General features: G+C 45.4%; 3 protein-coding genes across 4 annotated transcripts; 2 read left to right on the forward strand and 1 right to left on the reverse strand.

Annotated features, from left to right (window-relative positions):
- The first annotated feature begins 8,131 nt into the window (after positions 1-8,131).
- Positions 8,132-11,271, forward strand: LOC123078513 (uncharacterized). The gene is made up of 5 exons (XM_044501049.1): positions 8,132-9,010; positions 9,103-9,155; positions 9,891-10,054; positions 10,129-10,277; positions 10,381-11,271. Exons 1-5 carry the CDS (start codon positions 8,266-8,268, stop codon positions 10,830-10,832), a joined length of 1,563 nt encoding a protein of 520 aa, XP_044356984.1. The 5' UTR covers positions 8,132-8,265; the 3' UTR covers positions 10,833-11,271.
- Positions 11,272-12,010: 739 nt separating this feature from the next.
- Positions 12,011-16,588, forward strand: LOC123078515 (pentatricopeptide repeat-containing protein At4g13650). The gene is made up of 2 exons (XM_044501050.1): positions 12,011-14,677; positions 15,611-16,588. Exon 1 carries the CDS (start codon positions 12,083-12,085, stop codon positions 14,540-14,542), a length of 2,460 nt encoding a protein of 819 aa, XP_044356985.1. The 5' UTR covers positions 12,011-12,082; the 3' UTR covers positions 14,543-14,677; positions 15,611-16,588.
- Positions 14,880-16,327, reverse strand: LOC123078516 (thiamine phosphate phosphatase-like protein). 2 transcript variants are annotated; one of them, XM_044501052.1, is made up of 4 exons: positions 16,097-16,327; positions 15,894-16,010; positions 15,594-15,795; positions 14,880-15,380 (listed from the first exon to the last, which is right to left on the reverse strand). In XM_044501052.1, exons 2-4 carry the CDS (start codon positions 16,007-16,009, stop codon positions 15,027-15,029), a joined length of 672 nt encoding a protein of 223 aa, XP_044356987.1. In that variant the 5' UTR covers position 16,010; positions 16,097-16,327; the 3' UTR covers positions 14,880-15,026. The 2 variants fall into 2 exon arrangements, with proteins under 2 accessions (XP_044356987.1, XP_044356986.1); XM_044501051.1 differs by having other exon boundaries at positions 15,894-16,015; positions 16,097-16,318.
- Positions 16,589-18,536: the final 1,948 nt, after the last annotated feature.

Genomic DNA, 18,536 nt, shown 5'->3' on the forward strand with positions numbered 1-18,536 from the left:
TTTAATTTATCATGAACTTAGTCATGATAGTTTTTGCATATCTATGTTTTTGTAGATTAATGGCCCGTGCTACCATTCCCTTGAATTTTAACGCGTTCCTAGAGAAAGCTGAGTTGAAAGATGATGGTAGCAACTACACGGACTGGGTTCGTAACTTGAGGATTATCCTCATTGCTGCACAGAAGAATTATGTCCTGGAAGCACCGCTGTAGGAGCAACTCCAGACGTTATGAACGTCTGGCAGACTAAAGCTGATGACTACTCGATAGTTCAGTGTGCCATGCTTTATGGCTTAGAATCGGGACTTCAAAGACGTTTTGAACGTCATGGAGCATATGAGATGTTCCAGGAGTTGAAGTTAATATTTCAAGCAAATGCCCGAGTTTAGAGATATGAAGTCTCCAACAAGTTCTATAGCTGCAAGATGGAGGAGAATAGTTCTGTCAGTGAACACATACTCAGAATGTCTAGGTACCATAACCACTTGACTCAGCTGGGAGTTAATCTTCCTGATGATAGTGTCATTGACAGAGTTCTTCAATCACTGCCACCAAGCTATAAAGGCTTCGTGATGAACTATAATATGCAAGGGATGGAAAAGACAAATTCCGAGCTCTTCGCGATGCTAAAGGCTGCGGAGGTAGAAATCAAGAAGGAGCATCAAGTGTTGATGGTTAACAAGACCACTAGTTTCAAGAAAAAGGGCAAAGGGAAGAAGGGGAACTTTAAGAAGAATAGCAAGCAAGTTGCTGCTCCCAGGAAGAAGCCCAAGTCTGGACCTAAGCCTAAAACTGATGCTTCTAATGCAAAGGGACTGGTCACTGGAAGCGGAACTGCCCCAAGTATTTGGCGGATAAGAAGGATGGCAAAGTGAAATGTATATTTGATATAAATGTTATTGATGTATACCTTAGTAATGCTCGTAGTAGCGCCTGGGTATTTGATACTAGTTCTGTTGCTCATATTTGCAACTCAAAACAGGGGCTACAGATTAAATGAAGATTGGCTAAGGACGAGGTGACGATGCGCGTCAAAAATGGTTCCAAGGTTGATGTGATCGCCGTCGGCATGCTACCTCTACATCTACCGCCGCGATTAGTTTTAGAACCGAGTAATTGTTATTTGGTGTGAGCGTTGAGCATGAACATTATATCTGGATCTTGTTTAATGCGAGATGGTTATTCATTTAAATCAGAGAATAATGGTTGTTCTATTTATATGAGTAATATCTTTTATGGTCATGCACCCTTGATGAGTGGTCTATTTTTGGTGAATCTCGATCGTAGTGATACACATATTCATAATATTGAAGTCAAAGATGCAAAGTTAATAATGATAGTGCAATTTATTTGTGGCACTACCATTTAGGTCATATTGGTGTAAAGCGCATGAAGAAACTCCATGCTGATGGGCTTTTGGAATCACTTGATGCTTGCAAACCATGCCTCATGGGCAAGATGACTAAGACTCCGTTCTCCGAAACAATGGAGCGAGCCACTGACTTATTGGAAACAATAGATACTGATGTATGCGGTCCGATGAGTGTTGAGGCTCGCGGCGGGTATCGTTATTTTCTGACCTTCACAGATGATTTGAGCATATATGGGTATATCTACTTAATGAAACATAAGTCTGAAACATTTTAAAAGTTCAAAGAATTTCAGAGTGAAGTGGAAAATCATTGTAACAAGAAAATAAAGTTTCTACGATCTGATCGTGGAGGTGAATATTTGGGTTATGAGTTTGGCCTTCATTTGAAACAATGTGGAATAGTTTCGCAACTCACGCCACGTGGAACACCACAGCGTAATGATGTGTCCGAACCTCGTAACCGTACTTTATTAGATATGGCGCGATCTATGATGTCTCTTACCGATTTACCGCTATCATTTTGGGGTTATGCTTTAGAGACGACTGCATTCACGTTAAATAGGGCACCATCTAAATCCGTTGAGACGATACCATATGAACTGTGGTTTAGCAAGAAACCTAAGCTGTCGTTTCTTAAAGTTTGGGGCTGCGATGCTTATGTGAAAAAGCTTCAACCTGATAAGATCGAACCCAAATCGGAGAAATGTGTCTTCATAGGATACCCAAAGGAAACTGTTGGGTACACCTTCTATCACACATCCGAAGGCAAGATATTCGTTGCTAAGAATGGATCCTTTCTAGAGAAGGAGTTTCTCTCGAAAGAAGTGAGTGGGAGGAAAGTAGAACTTGATGAGGTAGTTGTACCTTCTCCCGAATTGGAAAGTAGTTCATCACAGAAATCAGTTCGAGTGATTCCTACACCAATTAGTGAGGAAGTTAATGATGATGATCATGAAACTTCAGATCAAGTTACCACCAAACCTCGCAGGTCAGCCAGAGTACGGTCCGCACCAGAGTGGTACGGTAATCCTATTCTGGAAGTCATGTTACTAGACCATGACGAACCTACGAACTATGAGGAAGCGGTGATGAGCCCAGATTCCACAAAATGGCTTGAGGCCATGAAATCTGAGATGGGATCCATGTATGAGAATAAAATGTGGACTTTGGTTGACTTGCCGGATGATCGGCAAGCCATAGAGAATAAATGGATCTTCAAGAAGAAGACTGACACTGACATTACTGTTTACAAAGCTCGACTTGTTGCGAAAGGTTTTTGATAAGTTCAAGGAGTTGACTACGATGAGACCTTCTCACCCGTAGCGATGCTTAAGTCTGTTCGAATTATGTTAGCAATTGCCGCATTTTATGATTATGAAATCTGGCAAATGGATGTCAAAACTGCATTCCTTAATGGATTTCTTAAAGAAGAGTTGTATATGATGCAACCAGAAGGTTTTGTTGATCCTAAAGGTGCTAACAAAGTATGCAAGCTCCAGCAATCCATTTATGGACTGGTGCAAGCATCTCGGAGTTGGAATATACGCTTTGATAGTGTGATCAAAGCATATGGTTTTATACAGACTTTTGGAGAAGCCTGTATTTACAAGAAAGTGAGTGGGAGCTCTGTAGCATTTCTATATTATATGTGGATGACATATTGTTGATTGGAAATAATACATAATTTCTGGATAGCATAAATTGATACCTGAATAAGAAATTTTCAATGAAAGACCTCAGTGAAGCTGCTTATATATTGGGCATCAAGATCTATAGATATAGATCAAGACGCTTAATTGGACTTTCACAAAGCACATATCTTGATAAAGTTTTGAGAAGTTCAAAATGGATCAGTCAAAGAAAGGGTTATTGCCCGCGTTACAAGGTGTGAAGTTGAGTCAGACTCAATGCCCGACCACTGCAGAAGATAGAGAGAAAATGAAAGTCATTCCCTATGCCTCAGCCATAGGTTCTATCATGTATGCAATGCTGTGTACCAGACCTGATGTGTGCCTTGCTATAAGTTTAGCAGGGAGGTACCAAAGTAGTCCAGGGGTGGATCACTGGACAGCGGTCAAGAACATCCTAAAATACCTGAAAAGGACTAAGGATATGTTTCTCGTTTATGGAGGTGACAAAGAGCTTGTCGTAAATGGTTACGTCGATGCAAGCTTTGACGCTGATCCGGATGACTCTAAGTCGCAAACCGGATATGTATTTATATTGAATGGTGGACCTGTAAGTTGGTGCAGTTCCAAGCAGAGCGTCGTGGCGGGATCTACGTGTGAAGCGGAGTACATAGCTGCTTCGGAAGCAGCAAATGAAGGAGTCTAGATGAAGGAGTTCTTATCCGATCTAGGTGTAATACCTAGTGCATCGGGTCCAATGAAAATCTTCTGTGACAATACTTGAGCAATTGCCTTGGCGAATGAATCCAGGTTTCACAAGAGAACCAAACACATCAAGAGACGCTTCAATTCCATCCTCGATCAAGTCAAGGAGGGAGACATAGAGATTTGCAAGATACATACGGATCTGAATGTTGCAGACCCGTTGACTAAGCCTCTTCCACGAGCAAAACATGATCAACACCAAGACTCCATGGGTGTTAGAATCATTACAATGTAATCTAGATTATTGACTCTAGTGCAAGTGGGAGACTGAAGGAAATATGCCCTAGAGGCAATAATAAAGTTGTTATTTATATTTCCTTATATCATGATAAATGTTTATTCTTCATGCTAGAATTGTATTAACCAGAAACTTAGTACATGTGTGAATACATAGACAAAACAGAGTGTCCCTAGTATGCCTGTACTTGACTAGCTCGTTAATCAAAGATGGTTAAGTTTCCTAACCATAGACATGTGTTGTCATTTGATGAACGGGATCACATCATTAGAGAATGATGTGATGGACAAGACCCATCCGTTAGCCTAGCATAATGATCGTTAAGTTTTATTGCTATTGCTTTCTTCATGACTTATACATATTCCTCTGACTATGAGATTATGCAACTCCCGAATACCGGAGGAACACCTTGTGTGCTATCAAACGTCACAACGTAACTGGGTGATTATAAAGATGCTCTACAGGTGTCTCTGAAGGTGTTTGTTGGGTTGGCATAGATCAAGATTAGGATTTGTCACTCCGAGTATCGGAGAGGTATCTCTGGGCCCTCTCGGTGATGCACATCACTATAAGCCTTGCAAGCAATGTGACTAATGAGTTAGTTACGGGATGATGCATTACGGAACGAGTAAAGAGACTTGCTGGTAACGAGATTGAACTAGGTATGATGATACCGACGATCGAATCTCGGGCAAGTAACATACCGATGACAAAGGGAATAACGTATGTTGTTATTGCGGTTTAACCGATAAAGATCTTCGTAGAATATGTAGGAACCAATATGAGCATCCAGGTTCCGCTATTGGTTATTGACCGAAGATGTGTCTCGGTCATGTCTACATAGTTCTCGAACCCGTAGGGTCCGCACGCTTAACGTTCGATGACGATTTGTATTATGAGTTATGTGTTTTGGTGACCGAAGTTTGTTCGGAGTCCCAGATGATATCACGGACATGACGAGGAGTCTCGAAATGGTCGAGAGGTAAAGATTGATATATTGGAAGGTTATATACGGACACCGGAATGGTTCCGAAGAGGTTCGGGGATTTATCGGAGTACCGGGAGGTTATCGGAACCCCTCGAGAAAGTTAATGGGCCCCATGGGCCATAGTGGAGAGGAGGAGGCAGGCCACGGGAGGTGGCGCCCCCCCAAGCCAATCCGAATTGGACAAGGGGTGGGGGCGCCCCCCTTTCCTTCTCCATCTCCCCCTCTTTCCCCTTTCCCCCTCTCCGTTGGAAGGAAGGGGGGAGCCGACAAGGACTAGGAGTCCTAGTGGGACTCCCCCCACTTGGCGCGCCCCTAGGGCCGGCCGGTCTCCCCTCCCCTCCTTTATATATGGGGGCGGGGTGCACCCCAAAGGCACGTCAATTGTTCTCTTAGCCGTGTGTGGTGCCCCCCTCCACAGTTTACTCCTCCGGTCATAGCGTCATAGTGCTTATGTAAAGCCCTGCACGGATCACATCACCATCACCATCACCACGCCGTCGTGCTGACGGAACTCTCCCTCGACCCTCTGATGGATCAAGAGTTCGAGGGACGTCATTGAGCTCAACGTGTGCACGGAGGTGCTGTACGTTCGGTACTAAGATCGGTTGGATCGTGAAGACGTTCGACTACATCAACCGCGTTAACCTAACACTTCCGCTTTAGGTCTACGAGGTACGTGGAGACACTCTCCCCCTCTCATTGCTATGCATCTCCTAGATAGATCTTGCGTGAGTGTAGGGATTTTTTTGAAATTGCATGCTACGTTCCCCAACATGAAGATGTTAAGAATTTACTGCCTATTGAAGAAAATACATGGTCTTAATGCTCCGACACAGGTAGTAGAGGTAAATTCTCTCTATAGATTTGATGAAAGTGATATTCCTTATAATATGTCTGCTAGTCAATGCTTGGACGAATTTGATAACTTCATTGTTAAACAAGAAAACTTCAATGCTTAAGTTAGTAGACAATTGAAATATAATGCTTACATGCTTGACCACTTGGGTGATTATATGAGTAGAACTGTTAATGATCTTAAGCTTATTAGTAAACATGCTTCTATGGTAAAAACTCAAGTAGAACAAGTACTTAAGGCACAAGATGATTTGCTCAATGAGATGAATAGTAAGAACAATGATAATGCTATTAGAGTTATGACTAGAGGTGGTAAATGTGGCCCCTCTGGGGTAGGTGGGACCCACTGGTGGACCCCAGGAACTTTCTAGATACCCCCGATACAATACCGGAAAATTCTCAAACATTTCTGGAACCATGGAAACCACTTTCCATATATGAAACTTTATCTCCGGAGCATTTTGAAGCTCCTTGTGATGTCCTGGATCTCATCCGAGACTCCAAACTATATTTGGTCTCACCATTGTACCCCATTACTACCCTAGCGTTACCGAACGTTAAATGTGTGACCCTACGGGTTCGAGAACATGCAGACATGACCGAGACACCTCTCCAATTAACAATCGATAGTAGGACCTGGATGCCCACGATGACATATTCAACAAAGATCTTTATCGGTTTGAACCATGATGTCAAGGATTCAGATAATCCCGTATACAATTTCCTTTGTCTCGCGATATTTTACTTGTCCGAGATTCGATCGTCGATATCGCCATACCTAGTTCAAACTCGTTACCGACAAGTCTCTTTACTCGTTCTGTAATATAAGAGCCCCGTGACTAAACACATTAGTCACATGCTTGCAAGCTACTTAAAGTGTATTACCGAGAGGGCGCAGAGATATCTCTCCGTCACATGGAGTGACGAATCCGAGTCTCGATCCATGCAACCCAACAAATACTTTCTGAGATACCTAAAGAGCACATTTATGATCACCCAGTTACGAAGTGATGTTTGATACTCATAAAGTATTCTTCCGGTATTAAGGAGTTGCACGATCTCATGGTCTAAGGAATAGATACTTGATAATAAGAAAGCTATGGCAAAGTGAACTTAGTGACATGATCAGATGCTAAGCTTACGATTGGGTATGTCCATCACATCATTCTTCTAATGATGTGATCCTGTTATTAAATGACAACTCATGTCTATGTTTAGGAAACCTTAACCATCTTTAATCAACGAGGTAGTCTAGTAGAGGCTCACTAGGGACATGGTGCTTGTTTATGTATCCACACATGTATTTGAGTTTCCGCTTAATACAATTATAGCACGAAGAATAAACATTTATCAAGAATAAGAAAATATGGTAATAGCAACTTTATTATTGCCTCTAGGGCATATTTCCAACATGTGCTGCCTGCAATGACATAGTTAGATTTATCGCAAGTTTGCATGCATTCTAGTCTGCTTAGTTTCATATCAACTTAGATGTTCCTCTATCGTTTATCCCATTGGAGTTAACTATGTAGTGTTACTTAATTGTTTCTGCAAGTCATTTACCTATGTTGTTAGATTCCTGTTGAGTTTCTGTCTAGCTATTTTTTCACTATGCATCTTCAAGATAATTTACTCCGTCGAAGAAATCTCCTATTCAACCCCCTCTAGTCGATTTTTGATCCTATAGTTCTGCAATATGGTCCATGTTGTGAGGCAGTTTTGTGAGGCCATGTTGCATGGCTATGCTGCGACGATGTATTGCTGGCGACGACGGCGACAACGATGCAGGCGAACCTGGCGGTCCTGTTGTTACGAGAGGTGGAGGACAACAGCTTATTGGGGTTGCTGCAATGTGAAGAGAGGAACGAAGGGAACCACTGCTCTGCTGTTGTGTTGACCAATTTAATTACATATGGTACCAATCAAACAACTGTCAAGTCAGAAATCAATAGGATGACGCATAATGCTCGTCAAATTTTGACAAGTGTAGATTCTTTTTATTTTGAGAAGATTTTGACGAGTTTAGATATGACGTACTCCTTCCATCTCAAAATACGTGTCTTAAGTTAGTACAACTTTGTACTAAAGTTAGTACAAAGTTGAGACTTTTTTAAAGATAAAGTTGAAACACTTATTTTGGGACGGAGGGAGTAGTATGTTAGAGTTGCCTTTTTTAAATGCTAGAGTTGCTTTAAACATCGTTCTGTTATCCAAACACACCCTAGCTGGCCCGGTTGTCAGTGTGATCCCTTCCCATCCCATCTTTCTTCTTCAAACCCCCCACGGCCCCGAGCATTTTGGATCTTCCCTTCCCCGCAACCGAACCCAAACCCCGACCAAACCCCTCGACCTCCTCACCTAGGGTTAGGGTTTCAACTCCACCGGCTCTCTCCCGCTCCAATTCGAACGAATCCTCCCGCATGGCCGCCGGCATCCTGGTGGACTTCCCCTCCATGGGGTCCGCCTGCTTCTTCCCCAGCCTCGAGTCCCTCCTCCGCGACTCCACCTCCCGCTTCCTCGCCGCCGTCTCCGCCGCCCCCGACCCGGACCTCACCAACTTCCGCTCCCTCTTCTCCCGTGTCCTCACCACCTACCCGGACCCTCCCCTCGAGGCCGTCTGGTTCTTCTCCGCGCTCACCTTCCACGACGCCCCCGACGACCTCCGCTCCATTCTCCACCTCCTCTCCGCCTTCACTGCCTCCTCCCCTGCCGCCGCCAAGCCCCTTGCGCTCCTCGCCCCCGTCGTCTCCGAACTCTTCCACTCTGCCAAGCCCCGCAGGGAGATTGAGGCGCTCGTCGAGGCTGTCCTCAGCTACATCAGTATCTGCAGCAGCCGCCCCGCTGGCGGCGAGGTCAACGCCGACGCTGGGAGGCTCTTGCCAGGTTTCGGGGAGCTGGTCAAGGTGTGGAGCGTGCGCAACTCCAAGGACAGGTGCCCGTTCCAGGTCCTTTTCCCGCTAGTCGGGGACGAGGCCAGGCGGGAGCTCATGAAGGACGGCTGCAGCGTCACTTTCCTCGCCGGTGTTGTTGTGGCGGAGGCCTTCCTGCTCAGGCTCTGCCTCAAGGTGCAGGGTGTGGCTGGGGTGCCACGTTCTGAGCTGCAGAAGGAGCTAAGGATCTGGGCGGTTAGCTCTATCTCGGTCTTCCAGAACCAGCAATTCTTCGGTGAGTTGATGCTGGCCATGCCCTTATTGTTCCTTGTAGCTTCAGGTTTAGTGACTCCACCGGGATGACCATTTTGCTGATGGATTTTGCAGGAGTCCTGCTGAACATGCTTGTGAACCCTCCGCTGCCTGTTTATTCACTACTGGTATGTGTTCCTTTTCAGAGTATATATCACGTCGTTGCAGGGAACATAAATACCTAGGCTCATCCCTTAAATTAAGGACTACGAGGGCTGATTAGGCGTTGCCATATCTGTTGTATTAGTTAGCTAATTGCCATACATTACCTTTCATGAGATATGAACTGTGCAACTTGTTCCTTTGTACTTCTATTGTGCTTGGACTCAGGGGTCTTTCTTGTGGAAACTAGAGAGGAGAACAGTACTAGGACTACTGTATTTCACGTTGTATCCACCAGGAGCCTTACTTGGGATGGAATTTGCATGCCATCTTTGCGATGTTAACTGGATGAAGTCTGATCTGTGGTGATCTTTTGCCCTTCTATTTGAACCATCATCACTATATGTATGTGTATGCTGTGTAGTGTGAACCTTGCTATTCCAGTCTCACAAAATGCTCAATTGCTACCATGTTTGCTTATTTGACCACAAACTGTTGTGCAGGCCATGCTAGTCCCTTGCTAATGAATTAAGTTTGCCAGCATTTTCATTTGTTTGCATATTTACTGAATTAAGTATAGAACAATACTTGTCTATCTTCGTATAGTGACTCCTTCTTCAATTCCTTGCGTTTACTGTGCCAATATCGTTCATAAGAATGAACTAGTTGTTCGCCCCTGATGCAATTTGAATTGTGATGATGGCATTATTATTTTTTACGTATTATTGAAGTTGCAATTTGTTTTTTGGTGCATAACTCAGAGTGCTGATGATGAGATCTTGGTGAGAGATGTCCTTTATGATGCTCTGATCTTGGTGGATTATTCATTCCTCAATGGAGCTGAAGTTGATCAAGCTGATAGTTCTCTTTTGCCTATTTTTGTGTCAAGATTGGTTATAACTCTTGATGCCATCAATGATGCCAGGTGATAAATAGTTGTTAACTAAACTTGTCTGGTTGAAAGAAAATTTCTTCTAATTTCTTTATTCATGATAATAGGGCCAAAGGAGATCAAGGGAGAGCAATGTCGTTTATCAACGCCTTCTCAACTTCAAATATTCCCGTTTACCTGGCTAGGTGGGCTGCTCGTCAAGCTGGCACTGACCAACTCGGCAAACCAATTGCTATCACACCTCAAGCTTTTCTGAGTATGTACATATTTGACATGATCCTGTCGATTTTAAGTAACAATAGGTGCTTGTTATTGTGTTGTATAGAGTAGCTGAAGTTGTACATGGTTTCTTTTCACAGAGTGGCTTGTAGATCTCGAAGACAAGGGGCTCACAGTGTTTGGAGAGAACTGTTCAAGGATCAGGGAGAGGCTGATGCATGATGATGCCAAGAATGACTATCACTATCAGAGCAGGATGGGTCACTCAGACGCCGACCTTTTCTTCATTGACAAGCAGAGTCACCAGGAGGGTATGCACACAGAAGGTGGGGAGGATGAAGAAGCCGTGGAGATGGAGACAGCTGATAATGCTTTCATGGCTGCCGCTCAGTCCATGAAGGTGACGGCGAATGGCATAAGGAAAAGGAAGGAATGTGGAAGTGAAGACGCAGCAGTTGTGAAGTTTGTGAAGTACAAGGCTGAAGACAGCTCGGTTAAGGATTACTTCTTGTCTGCTGCTACCAATGGCATGAGCAGTGGCAGCGAGGTGGAGAATCCACAGTCTGATGACGAGATGGAAGAAACAGCTTGATATGGGTAGAAGGAAATCACTCACTAATGCTTACTTGAGGAGAATCGTTTTGAAGAGTTCACTGGACAAGTGCCTTTCTGGAGTCTGCAAGACTGTTGTTGTTTTGGTTTCCGCCTCTTAATGATGTCATGAAGTAGTAGTATCTCGTATGGTTCCTGCTCGATGATGATGATGAGTTGAAGCGGGTTCCTGCGGTCCGACTCCAGCAGGCCTACGGATATAGTAGTAACTGGTAGCTAACCTAACTTGGCGCGTGATGCCATGAGCTATGTCATGTTCCTTGTTATATGCAATTAGAGACTTTCAACATGTAGATTTGCTTCCAAGACTTCTGTCATAGAAGAGTACCTTTCCTGTTATCCCACGGTACCATCTTGAATTAATGAATCTTGGCTACCTTTTAGTTCGTAATTACAATGGATGGGTATTGTGCCTTGCATTTTTTTTGTCCTACCAGAGCTTGCAAAAATCCAAGAGTACTTTTATTTGTATATCTACTACTGGGTGTTATTTCTGGTCTCCTGTTGGTTCAACATAGGCACTTTCCTTTTCTCTCTGAAAACAAAACAAAACTTTTCCCGTAGGTGGCTGTCGCGATCTAGTATCTTAATGTGAGATCTAGTTTTAAAGGTCATGTCACGAGGAACACAGTGGGTGAAAGTGGACTTTGATTTGGCCGATTTGTTTAAAAGTAATGCATTTTGAAATATCAAAAATAGCTTTGCATGGTGCTGATGCCGTCTATTTTGTTTGTAGTGAGTATTCGTTGATTTGATGCTATGTTTACCCTTGGGTGAAGATGCCTGTATATGTTTCATGTGCCGTAGTGCGTCATTGAAAGGAAAGCCCATGAGCGCCCTGTAGCATTTGAGAATTTTATTTGTATAGACAAATATTAAAAACCAGACGTCAGTTTTTAGCATTTGCCAGCGAACGTCCAGATTTGTCATGAAAAACAGATAAATTTGCCATGTTGTGTAAGATTTTGTCATGTTCTAGAGTGAAAATTGTCATGTAGTGTAAAAACTTGTCGTGCTGCAGCGAGTAATTGCTATGCGTACGATCGAGATCCGGCGTACCTCAGATTTTTTTACGCGTGAAATGTATATTGGGGTTAAAAGAAAAAACATATAGGCTGTTTCCTTTCTCTCTAAAAAAACAAAACAAAACAAAACATAGGCAATTTCTTTGCCTGTAGGCGTCTTCGTGGTCACTGCCCACTCTACTCTTCCTTCTCGCAGGCCAAATTCATGTCTTCCCTCGCTCTTTTCCACGGCCCATTCTCCTACCACCGCGCTCCTCCCTCGTCACCGACCGGCACCTCTCCACGGCCGACGCGACTCGCGGCGCATTCTTCTCCTTCCCACCCCAATTCGCGCCCCCTCCCTGACGCGCAAGCCGATGAGCTCCGCTCCCACGCAGCGGCGCTGCAGGACTGCGCCGTCCGCCGAGCGCTCCGCTGCGGACAGGAGCTCCACGCGCGGCTGCTCCGCTCCGCGAGGCAGCCGGACACGTTTCTCCTCGACTCGCTCCTGAACATGTACTGCAAGTGCGGCCGCCTGGCGGACGCACGAAGGGTGTTCGACGGAATGCCACACAGGGACGTCGTCGCCTGGACCGCCCTCTTATCCGCCTACACCGCCGCGGGAGATGCCGAGGAGGCTCTGGACCTCTTTTATCAGATGAACCAAGAAGGCCTTGTGCCTAACGGGTTCACGCTCGCTTCGGTGCTCAAGGCCTGCTCGGTGATGAGCTCACACTCCGAGTTTACGCGTCAGGTGCATGGTCAGGTGGTTAAGTTGCAAGGTCTGGATGACCCCTACGTTGGTTCGTCCCTTGTTCAAGCTTACACGAGCCGTGGGGAAGTGGACGCTGCTGAGACAGTGCTGCTGGGCTTGCCTGAACGAAGCGACGTGTCATGGAATGCTCTGCTCACTGAGTATGCTCGGCAGGGCGACTACAGAAAGGCCATGCGTGTTTTCCATAAGTTGTCGGAATTTGGTGATGAGATAAGAAAGTATACTTTGCCTACTCTTCTGAAGTGTTGTGTGGAACTCGGTCTTGCAAAATCTGGCCAGGCTCTTCATGCTTTGGTGGTCAAGAGAGGGCTGGAAACCGATAACGTGCTCAACAATTGCCTTGTTGAGATGTACTCGAGATGTCTATCTGCTGAAGAGGCCTATCAAGTCTTTATCAGGATAGATGAACCTGATGTGGTGCATTGCAGTGCCATGATCTCTTCTTTCGGTCGACATGGTATGGCCTGGGAAGCATTTGATCTTTTCGTAAAGATGTCAGACATGGGAGTCAACCCAAACCAATATACATTCGTGGGCATTGCTGGTGTTGCATCAAAGACTGGTGATGCAAACCTTTGTCGCTGTGTTCATGCGTATGTTGTGAAAAGTGGGCTGGCTGTGCCAAAATTAGTGGCTGATGCCATTCTAAATATGTATGTGAAAGTTGGTGCTGCTCAAGATGCAACACTTGCTTTTCATCTTATGCATGAGCCTGACACATTTTCATGGAACACATTTCTCTCCGGATTTTATAGTGGAAGCAACTGTGAGCAGGGTTTGAGGATTTTCAAGCAGATGAAGTGCGAAGGCTTTTCAGCCAACAAATATACTTATGTAGGTGTTTTGAGATGCTGCACTAGCTTGATGAACCTGATGTATGGCACTCAGGTTCATGCATGTGTTCTGAAAAGTGGGTTGCAAAGCGATAATGATGTTTCAAGAATGCTACTTGACATGTATGCGCAATCTGGCTGCTTTACAAGTGCGTGCCTGGTATTTGATCGACTGGAAGAAAGAGATGCTTTCTCGTGGACAGTGATTATGTCAGGATATGCTAAAACGGATGAAGCTGAGAAGGTGATGGAATGTTTCCGTTCAATGTTGCAAGAAAACAAAAGGCCTAATGATGCCACACTAGCAGTTTCATTGAGTGTTTCCTCTGATATGGCATCCTTAGGCAGTGGGCTCCAACTTCATTCATGGGCCATCAAGTCTGGCTGGAACAGCTCAGTTGTTTCTGGTGCTCTAGTGGACATGTATGTGAAGTGCGGGAACATAACGGATGCTGAGATGCTATTCTATGAGTCAGAAACATGTGATCAAGTTGCATGGAACACACTCATCTGTGGTTATTCTCAACATGGTCATGGGTACAAGGCACTGGACACGTTCAGACGGATGGTAGATGATGGGAAAAGGCCTGATGATATCACATTTGTAGGTGTTCTCTCAGCGTGTAGCCATGCAGGATTACTTGACGAGGGAAGGAAGTACTTTCAATTGCTGAGTAGTGTCTATGGAATTACCCCCACGATGGAGCACTATGCTTGCATGATTGATATTCTGTCCAAGGCTGGAAGACTAGCTGAGGCTGAATCTCTTATCTATCAGATGCCATTGATCCCAGATTCATCCATATGGAGGACGATTTTGGGAGCTTGCAGGATACATGGAAATATAGAGATTGCCGAGAGAGCAGCAGAAAGATTGTTTGAGTTAGATCCACAGGATGTTTCTTCTTCTGTATTGTTATCAAACATTTATGCAGATTTAGGAAGGTGGAGTGATGTTACAAGACTTAGGAATATGCTACTAGATCATGGAGTAAAAAAAGAACCAGGGTGTAGCTGGATTGAAGTCAATGGCCAGATTCATGTATTCCTGTCGCAAGATGGATGTCCAAAATATTAAGAATGTGTTACAACGTGCATTCTGTTCCTGCAATCCGAAATGCCACCATGGGCCGTGCCCATACATAAACTATGAGACCAGGAGCTGGTTTGAAGTAGATATGGCTAGTTCTGCAGGCTGATACAAAGTGCTAAGGTAAACCCTGTTTATAAATACGATTACTGAAAATGCCACACCTGCATTAGCAGATCACTACCACTCTGTTACACTGTTGACTGTTTTATCTCATTTAAACATGTTGTTGGGTCCCTGAACTTGCCTGTAGAGTTTGATGGGCAAGTCTTGATTCTAAATTTAATCGCATATGCTATCCTGCAGTATGATAGGAGACGCAATGTGCAGAAAATCCACCGACATAGTCGGTGCAATTATTTGTTACATCATATACTAGGATGAATTCTGACCAAGGACAGTTCCTTGGTCGAGGCATGTGAAAATGGTCACGCAATCTTGCCTGTACCGTGAGCTAAGATATGGTTACGGATCAATTTGGGACAGGGAGAGTCTGATGGTGACCCACCTCCGTTGATACTGGATTGCTCATGTTGCATTTGTAGTCCAATTGGGACCCGTGTGCATGCAAGGTGATCAGCTTGTTCACCAGCTTAAGCAGGATCCTTTCGAATTCCTCGCCACTAGACCATGGATGAACCTCAGCTTTGATAAGCTGGGGATCGCTGCTGATGAGATTCCAGAGGGGGTAATTCTCCTTTGGCATGACATAGTCCCCTTCCCCTAGCTTAAGAGAGGGGCAGTAATCCCCCTTCCCATCACCGATGTATATGAAGTGCTTGTTCTTGGCACCGTCTGTCCCTTGAATCCTCTGGATTATCTTGCCCTGCAATGGCAAGTAAAAAAATTAGTTCATGGGGGCAAGGTCAGTTTTCATTGTGCACACCACTTTTCATATGAGTAATGCACTGAGGTTTCAGAACACATCACTATATAGACTGAGTGACATAAATTGTTTCTTTTGTCTCCATCACCCACGTGCATCGAGTGAATCTGTGATTTTAACACGTGAACTGATCTGCCATCCTACTGTCCATACCTTGCACATGTTGTCAGGGCACAGGCTGCAACCATGGGGCGAGGTCGTGGGATCATGGAACGGAGAGATCCTGAGCCTCCCTTGGGCGTCCACGCGCGCGGGGTTGGTGTTGATCTCAGAGAAGCAGCCGAGGACGCCGTGGTGCTCCAGGACGGTCTCGATGAAGAAGGAGTTGGCGTCGCTCACCACCTTCAAATCACACCTGGGACGCACACCTACCACCGTCAAGATCCAATCCAACCACCGGCCGCGTGGGAAATCAAGAACACATCGGCAAATCGGCATCGGTCCATTTCATACCCTAATGCCGACGCCGTCCGGATGGCGGAGAGGACGTGCGCGTCGAGCGGTGCGCTCCTGAGGCACTCGCGGATGTCGTCGGCCGACCTCCCCTGCGCGTGGAGCTCCCCCATCATCCTGTCCTGGAAGACATTAGGGCCTCACTCAGCCGGGAGAAGCGCCATGCGTGTCTAGGCGGGTGTGTGGGCGTATCGTGTTCGTACCATGAGGGAGTTCCAGCGCATGGTGGGGCGCAGGCGGTTGAAGGCGTCGGCGGCCCCGAGCTTGGTGATGACCCAGTCGTCGCTGTCCCACTGGATGATGGTCTTGTCGAAGTCGAACAGCACCTCCACGGCGGCGGCGGCGGCGGCGGGAGCGGCCATCTCCGGGAAGAGACGGCGGACGGTGCTTCCTACCTCCGACGTTTGCAATACGAGACTCCGGCGTGGCTTCTGTTTGTTTGTTGGTGGCTGCGTCTCGGACTCTCGGCGTGTTTTTATAGCAGCCACAGCCGTGTGGCAGCTGGTGACCTGGGAAGGCTTCCACACCGCCACTTGTGACCTCTTCTCTCTTGTGTTTGTGTTTCCATTCGCTTTGTTCGCCCTTCGCCGTACCATAACTGCTGTCTATACTCGATTGGCTGCCTTTGCCTTCGCCTTTGCATGGTACTTTGTCATCACGGTAAAGGTGGTCCATCGAAAAGTTTATTAGTATTCCATCAGAAGAGTTTATTCCATCAGAAGAGTTGCCCCATAGAATTTTGTCCAAGTTTACACCTCCTTTGGCTAGCTTTTTTTGTGGGCTAAACACACTCCACTCTATTGAACATTGACAATGTTTATGGGGGATACAATTGTGGCCAGGAGGCTGAACAAGCCACCCGTGGCACCGTTTAGAAAGACGTAGATCATGCTTAGTGAGACTATGTGCCTTGATATCGGATTTTCTCCTTTCAAGGATGAAGATACAGGCCCGAAGATTAGAGGCCGACAAACTGATCTCGCGAATGATATTCCCATAGCTTCCTCTTGTGCCCTTGTTGATATCATCGATAACGCCCTTGCAATACGGCGGCTGTGATTATCCTGCCCTGTATTAAATCTGAAGCTACAACGAGCGCCTCTTGGCAAGCCAATGCTTCAAGGATAGGAGGATCAATCATACCAGAGAAAGAAATTGCCGAAGAACTGAGATACACTCCCTCTAAATTTCTGCACACTACGCTAATAAATCTCATGTTGGTAGTGTTGGCCACTGCTCCATCGACTTTAATTTTTGCAAAGCCTACAGATAGTGGAATCCAACGCACCATGGGTTTAAAAGGTTCATCATAACAACACCTGGCGGGGGGCTAATGAAGACACCGATATAGCCAGATCAGAAAGATAGTGGTATATGAATGCATGTGTTGCAGCCGGGCTCTGAAACTCCTCCTCATGAAGTGCCCGTCGGAGAGCATGCGAGATAGCCCATAGCATCACCGGAAGCAAAAGAAAATCACCATGCGACAGGCTTTCCAATAGAGTGAATATCCATCTCCTCGCGTCTGGCTCCCTAGTGGTGCTCAAGATTTCGACCAAATTAGGATGCACTAAAGCCCACACACACCTTGACATGTTACATTAGAGCGGTGAATGCCTCCATGATTCTTCAGCTATGCATAGCTCACAAGCGTTCGTTGTAGACATACTTCGGTGTTGGAGGAAATCCGCTGAAGGCAGAGATTTGTTGTGCTAGACACATTTTTAGCTTAGAAGGAATTTGAACCAACCAAATTCTTGTCCAGGTTTTTTGGGTCCCTTTCAGACTTTGAAGAATCAACATTAACTTCTAGCAACCAACATGCAATAGGACGAACGAACATGAAAAGTTCCCTTCTTGTCAAGTTCCATGAAAAAAATCTGGCAACTGTCTGGTGCACAGAGGAATAGTGCAAATAAACGTCTCTTGTACCTTCTCCTGGTACCATGATGCAGAATTATAATAAATGAGTTCACTAACAAACTAAGGTGGGTTTATCATAGAGATAAGTGATAGGACACATATTATAATCCCTTGGGAGCCAATTGCGCCTCCAAATGTCAATGTAATGTCCATCAATAATTCTCTGTGTCAGGCCTAAGCAAGAATATGTCTTCCCTCAAGAATAACTCTCCAAATATGTGATGATGCATTAACCAATTTTACTTGCAACAAATCAATATTAGGAAAATACCTTGCTTTAAGAAAACAAGCACTGAGGGAGTTTGGATCATGAAGAGTGAACCGGCGTGTCAATAATGCAAGATTAAATAACTCAATAGCTGACCGCTGCTCCGAAATAATCTTGGGTAAAATGAACTTCAAATGGGTTGGAACTACCTTGGAAGTGACCATCTCATGTCTCGAACCAATTGAGGGGAGGACATCTGAGTCCATACAATGCCTCCACCTGCACCTGCTGCTCCATCTGCGCCGGCTCCATCTCCATCAGAGCGATGGGCAGCACTGGCACCACCCTATCGAGCTTGTAGTCCACGCGGAGTTGGTCGCGGTTCTGGTACATGTACCAGCGTGCCCGTTGGAATGGATCCGGGGAATTCCTGGCCTCCCCCATCGCCTAGACCAAGTTCTCGATGAGTGAGCGGTGGAGGTCTGGCAATCAGGCGTACTCCTCATGGTTGG

Source organism: Triticum aestivum, chromosome 3D, assembly GCF_018294505.1.
Source record: "Triticum aestivum cultivar Chinese Spring chromosome 3D, IWGSC CS RefSeq v2.1, whole genome shotgun sequence".
NCBI classification, from domain to species: domain Eukaryota; kingdom Viridiplantae; phylum Streptophyta; class Magnoliopsida; order Poales; family Poaceae; genus Triticum; species Triticum aestivum.

What these genes read in the sequence shown, in the direction of transcription:
- LOC123078513 (XM_044501049.1), top strand. Translation starts at nt 8,266, where the DNA reads ATGGCCGCCGGCATCCTGGTGGACTTCCCCTCCATGGGGTCCGCCTGC. An exon ending in CCAGAACCAGCAATTCTTCG is followed by an intron (nt 9,011 to 9,102) that starts GTGAGTTGATGC and finishes TGGATTTTGCAG; the next exon opens with GAGTCCTGCTGAACATGCTT. An exon ending in GATGCCATCAATGATGCCAG is followed by an intron (nt 10,055 to 10,128) that starts GTGATAAATAGT and finishes TCATGATAATAG; the next exon opens with GGCCAAAGGAGATCAAGGGA.
- LOC123078515 (XM_044501050.1), top strand. Translation starts at nt 12,083, where the DNA reads ATGTCTTCCCTCGCTCTTTTCCACGGCCCATTCTCCTACCACCGCGCT.
- LOC123078516 (XM_044501051.1), bottom strand. Translation starts at nt 16,255, where the DNA reads ATGGCCGCTCCCGCCGCCGCCGCCGCCGCCGTGGAGGTGCTGTTCGAC. An exon ending in TGCGCTGGAACTCCCTCATG is followed by an intron (nt 16,016 to 16,096) that starts GTACGAACACGA and finishes AATGTCTTCCAG; the next exon opens with GACAGGATGATGGGGGAGCT. An exon ending in CGGACGGCGTCGGCATTAGG is followed by an intron (nt 15,796 to 15,893) that starts GTATGAAATGGA and finishes TGTGCGTCCCAG; the next exon opens with GTGTGATTTGAAGGTGGTGA.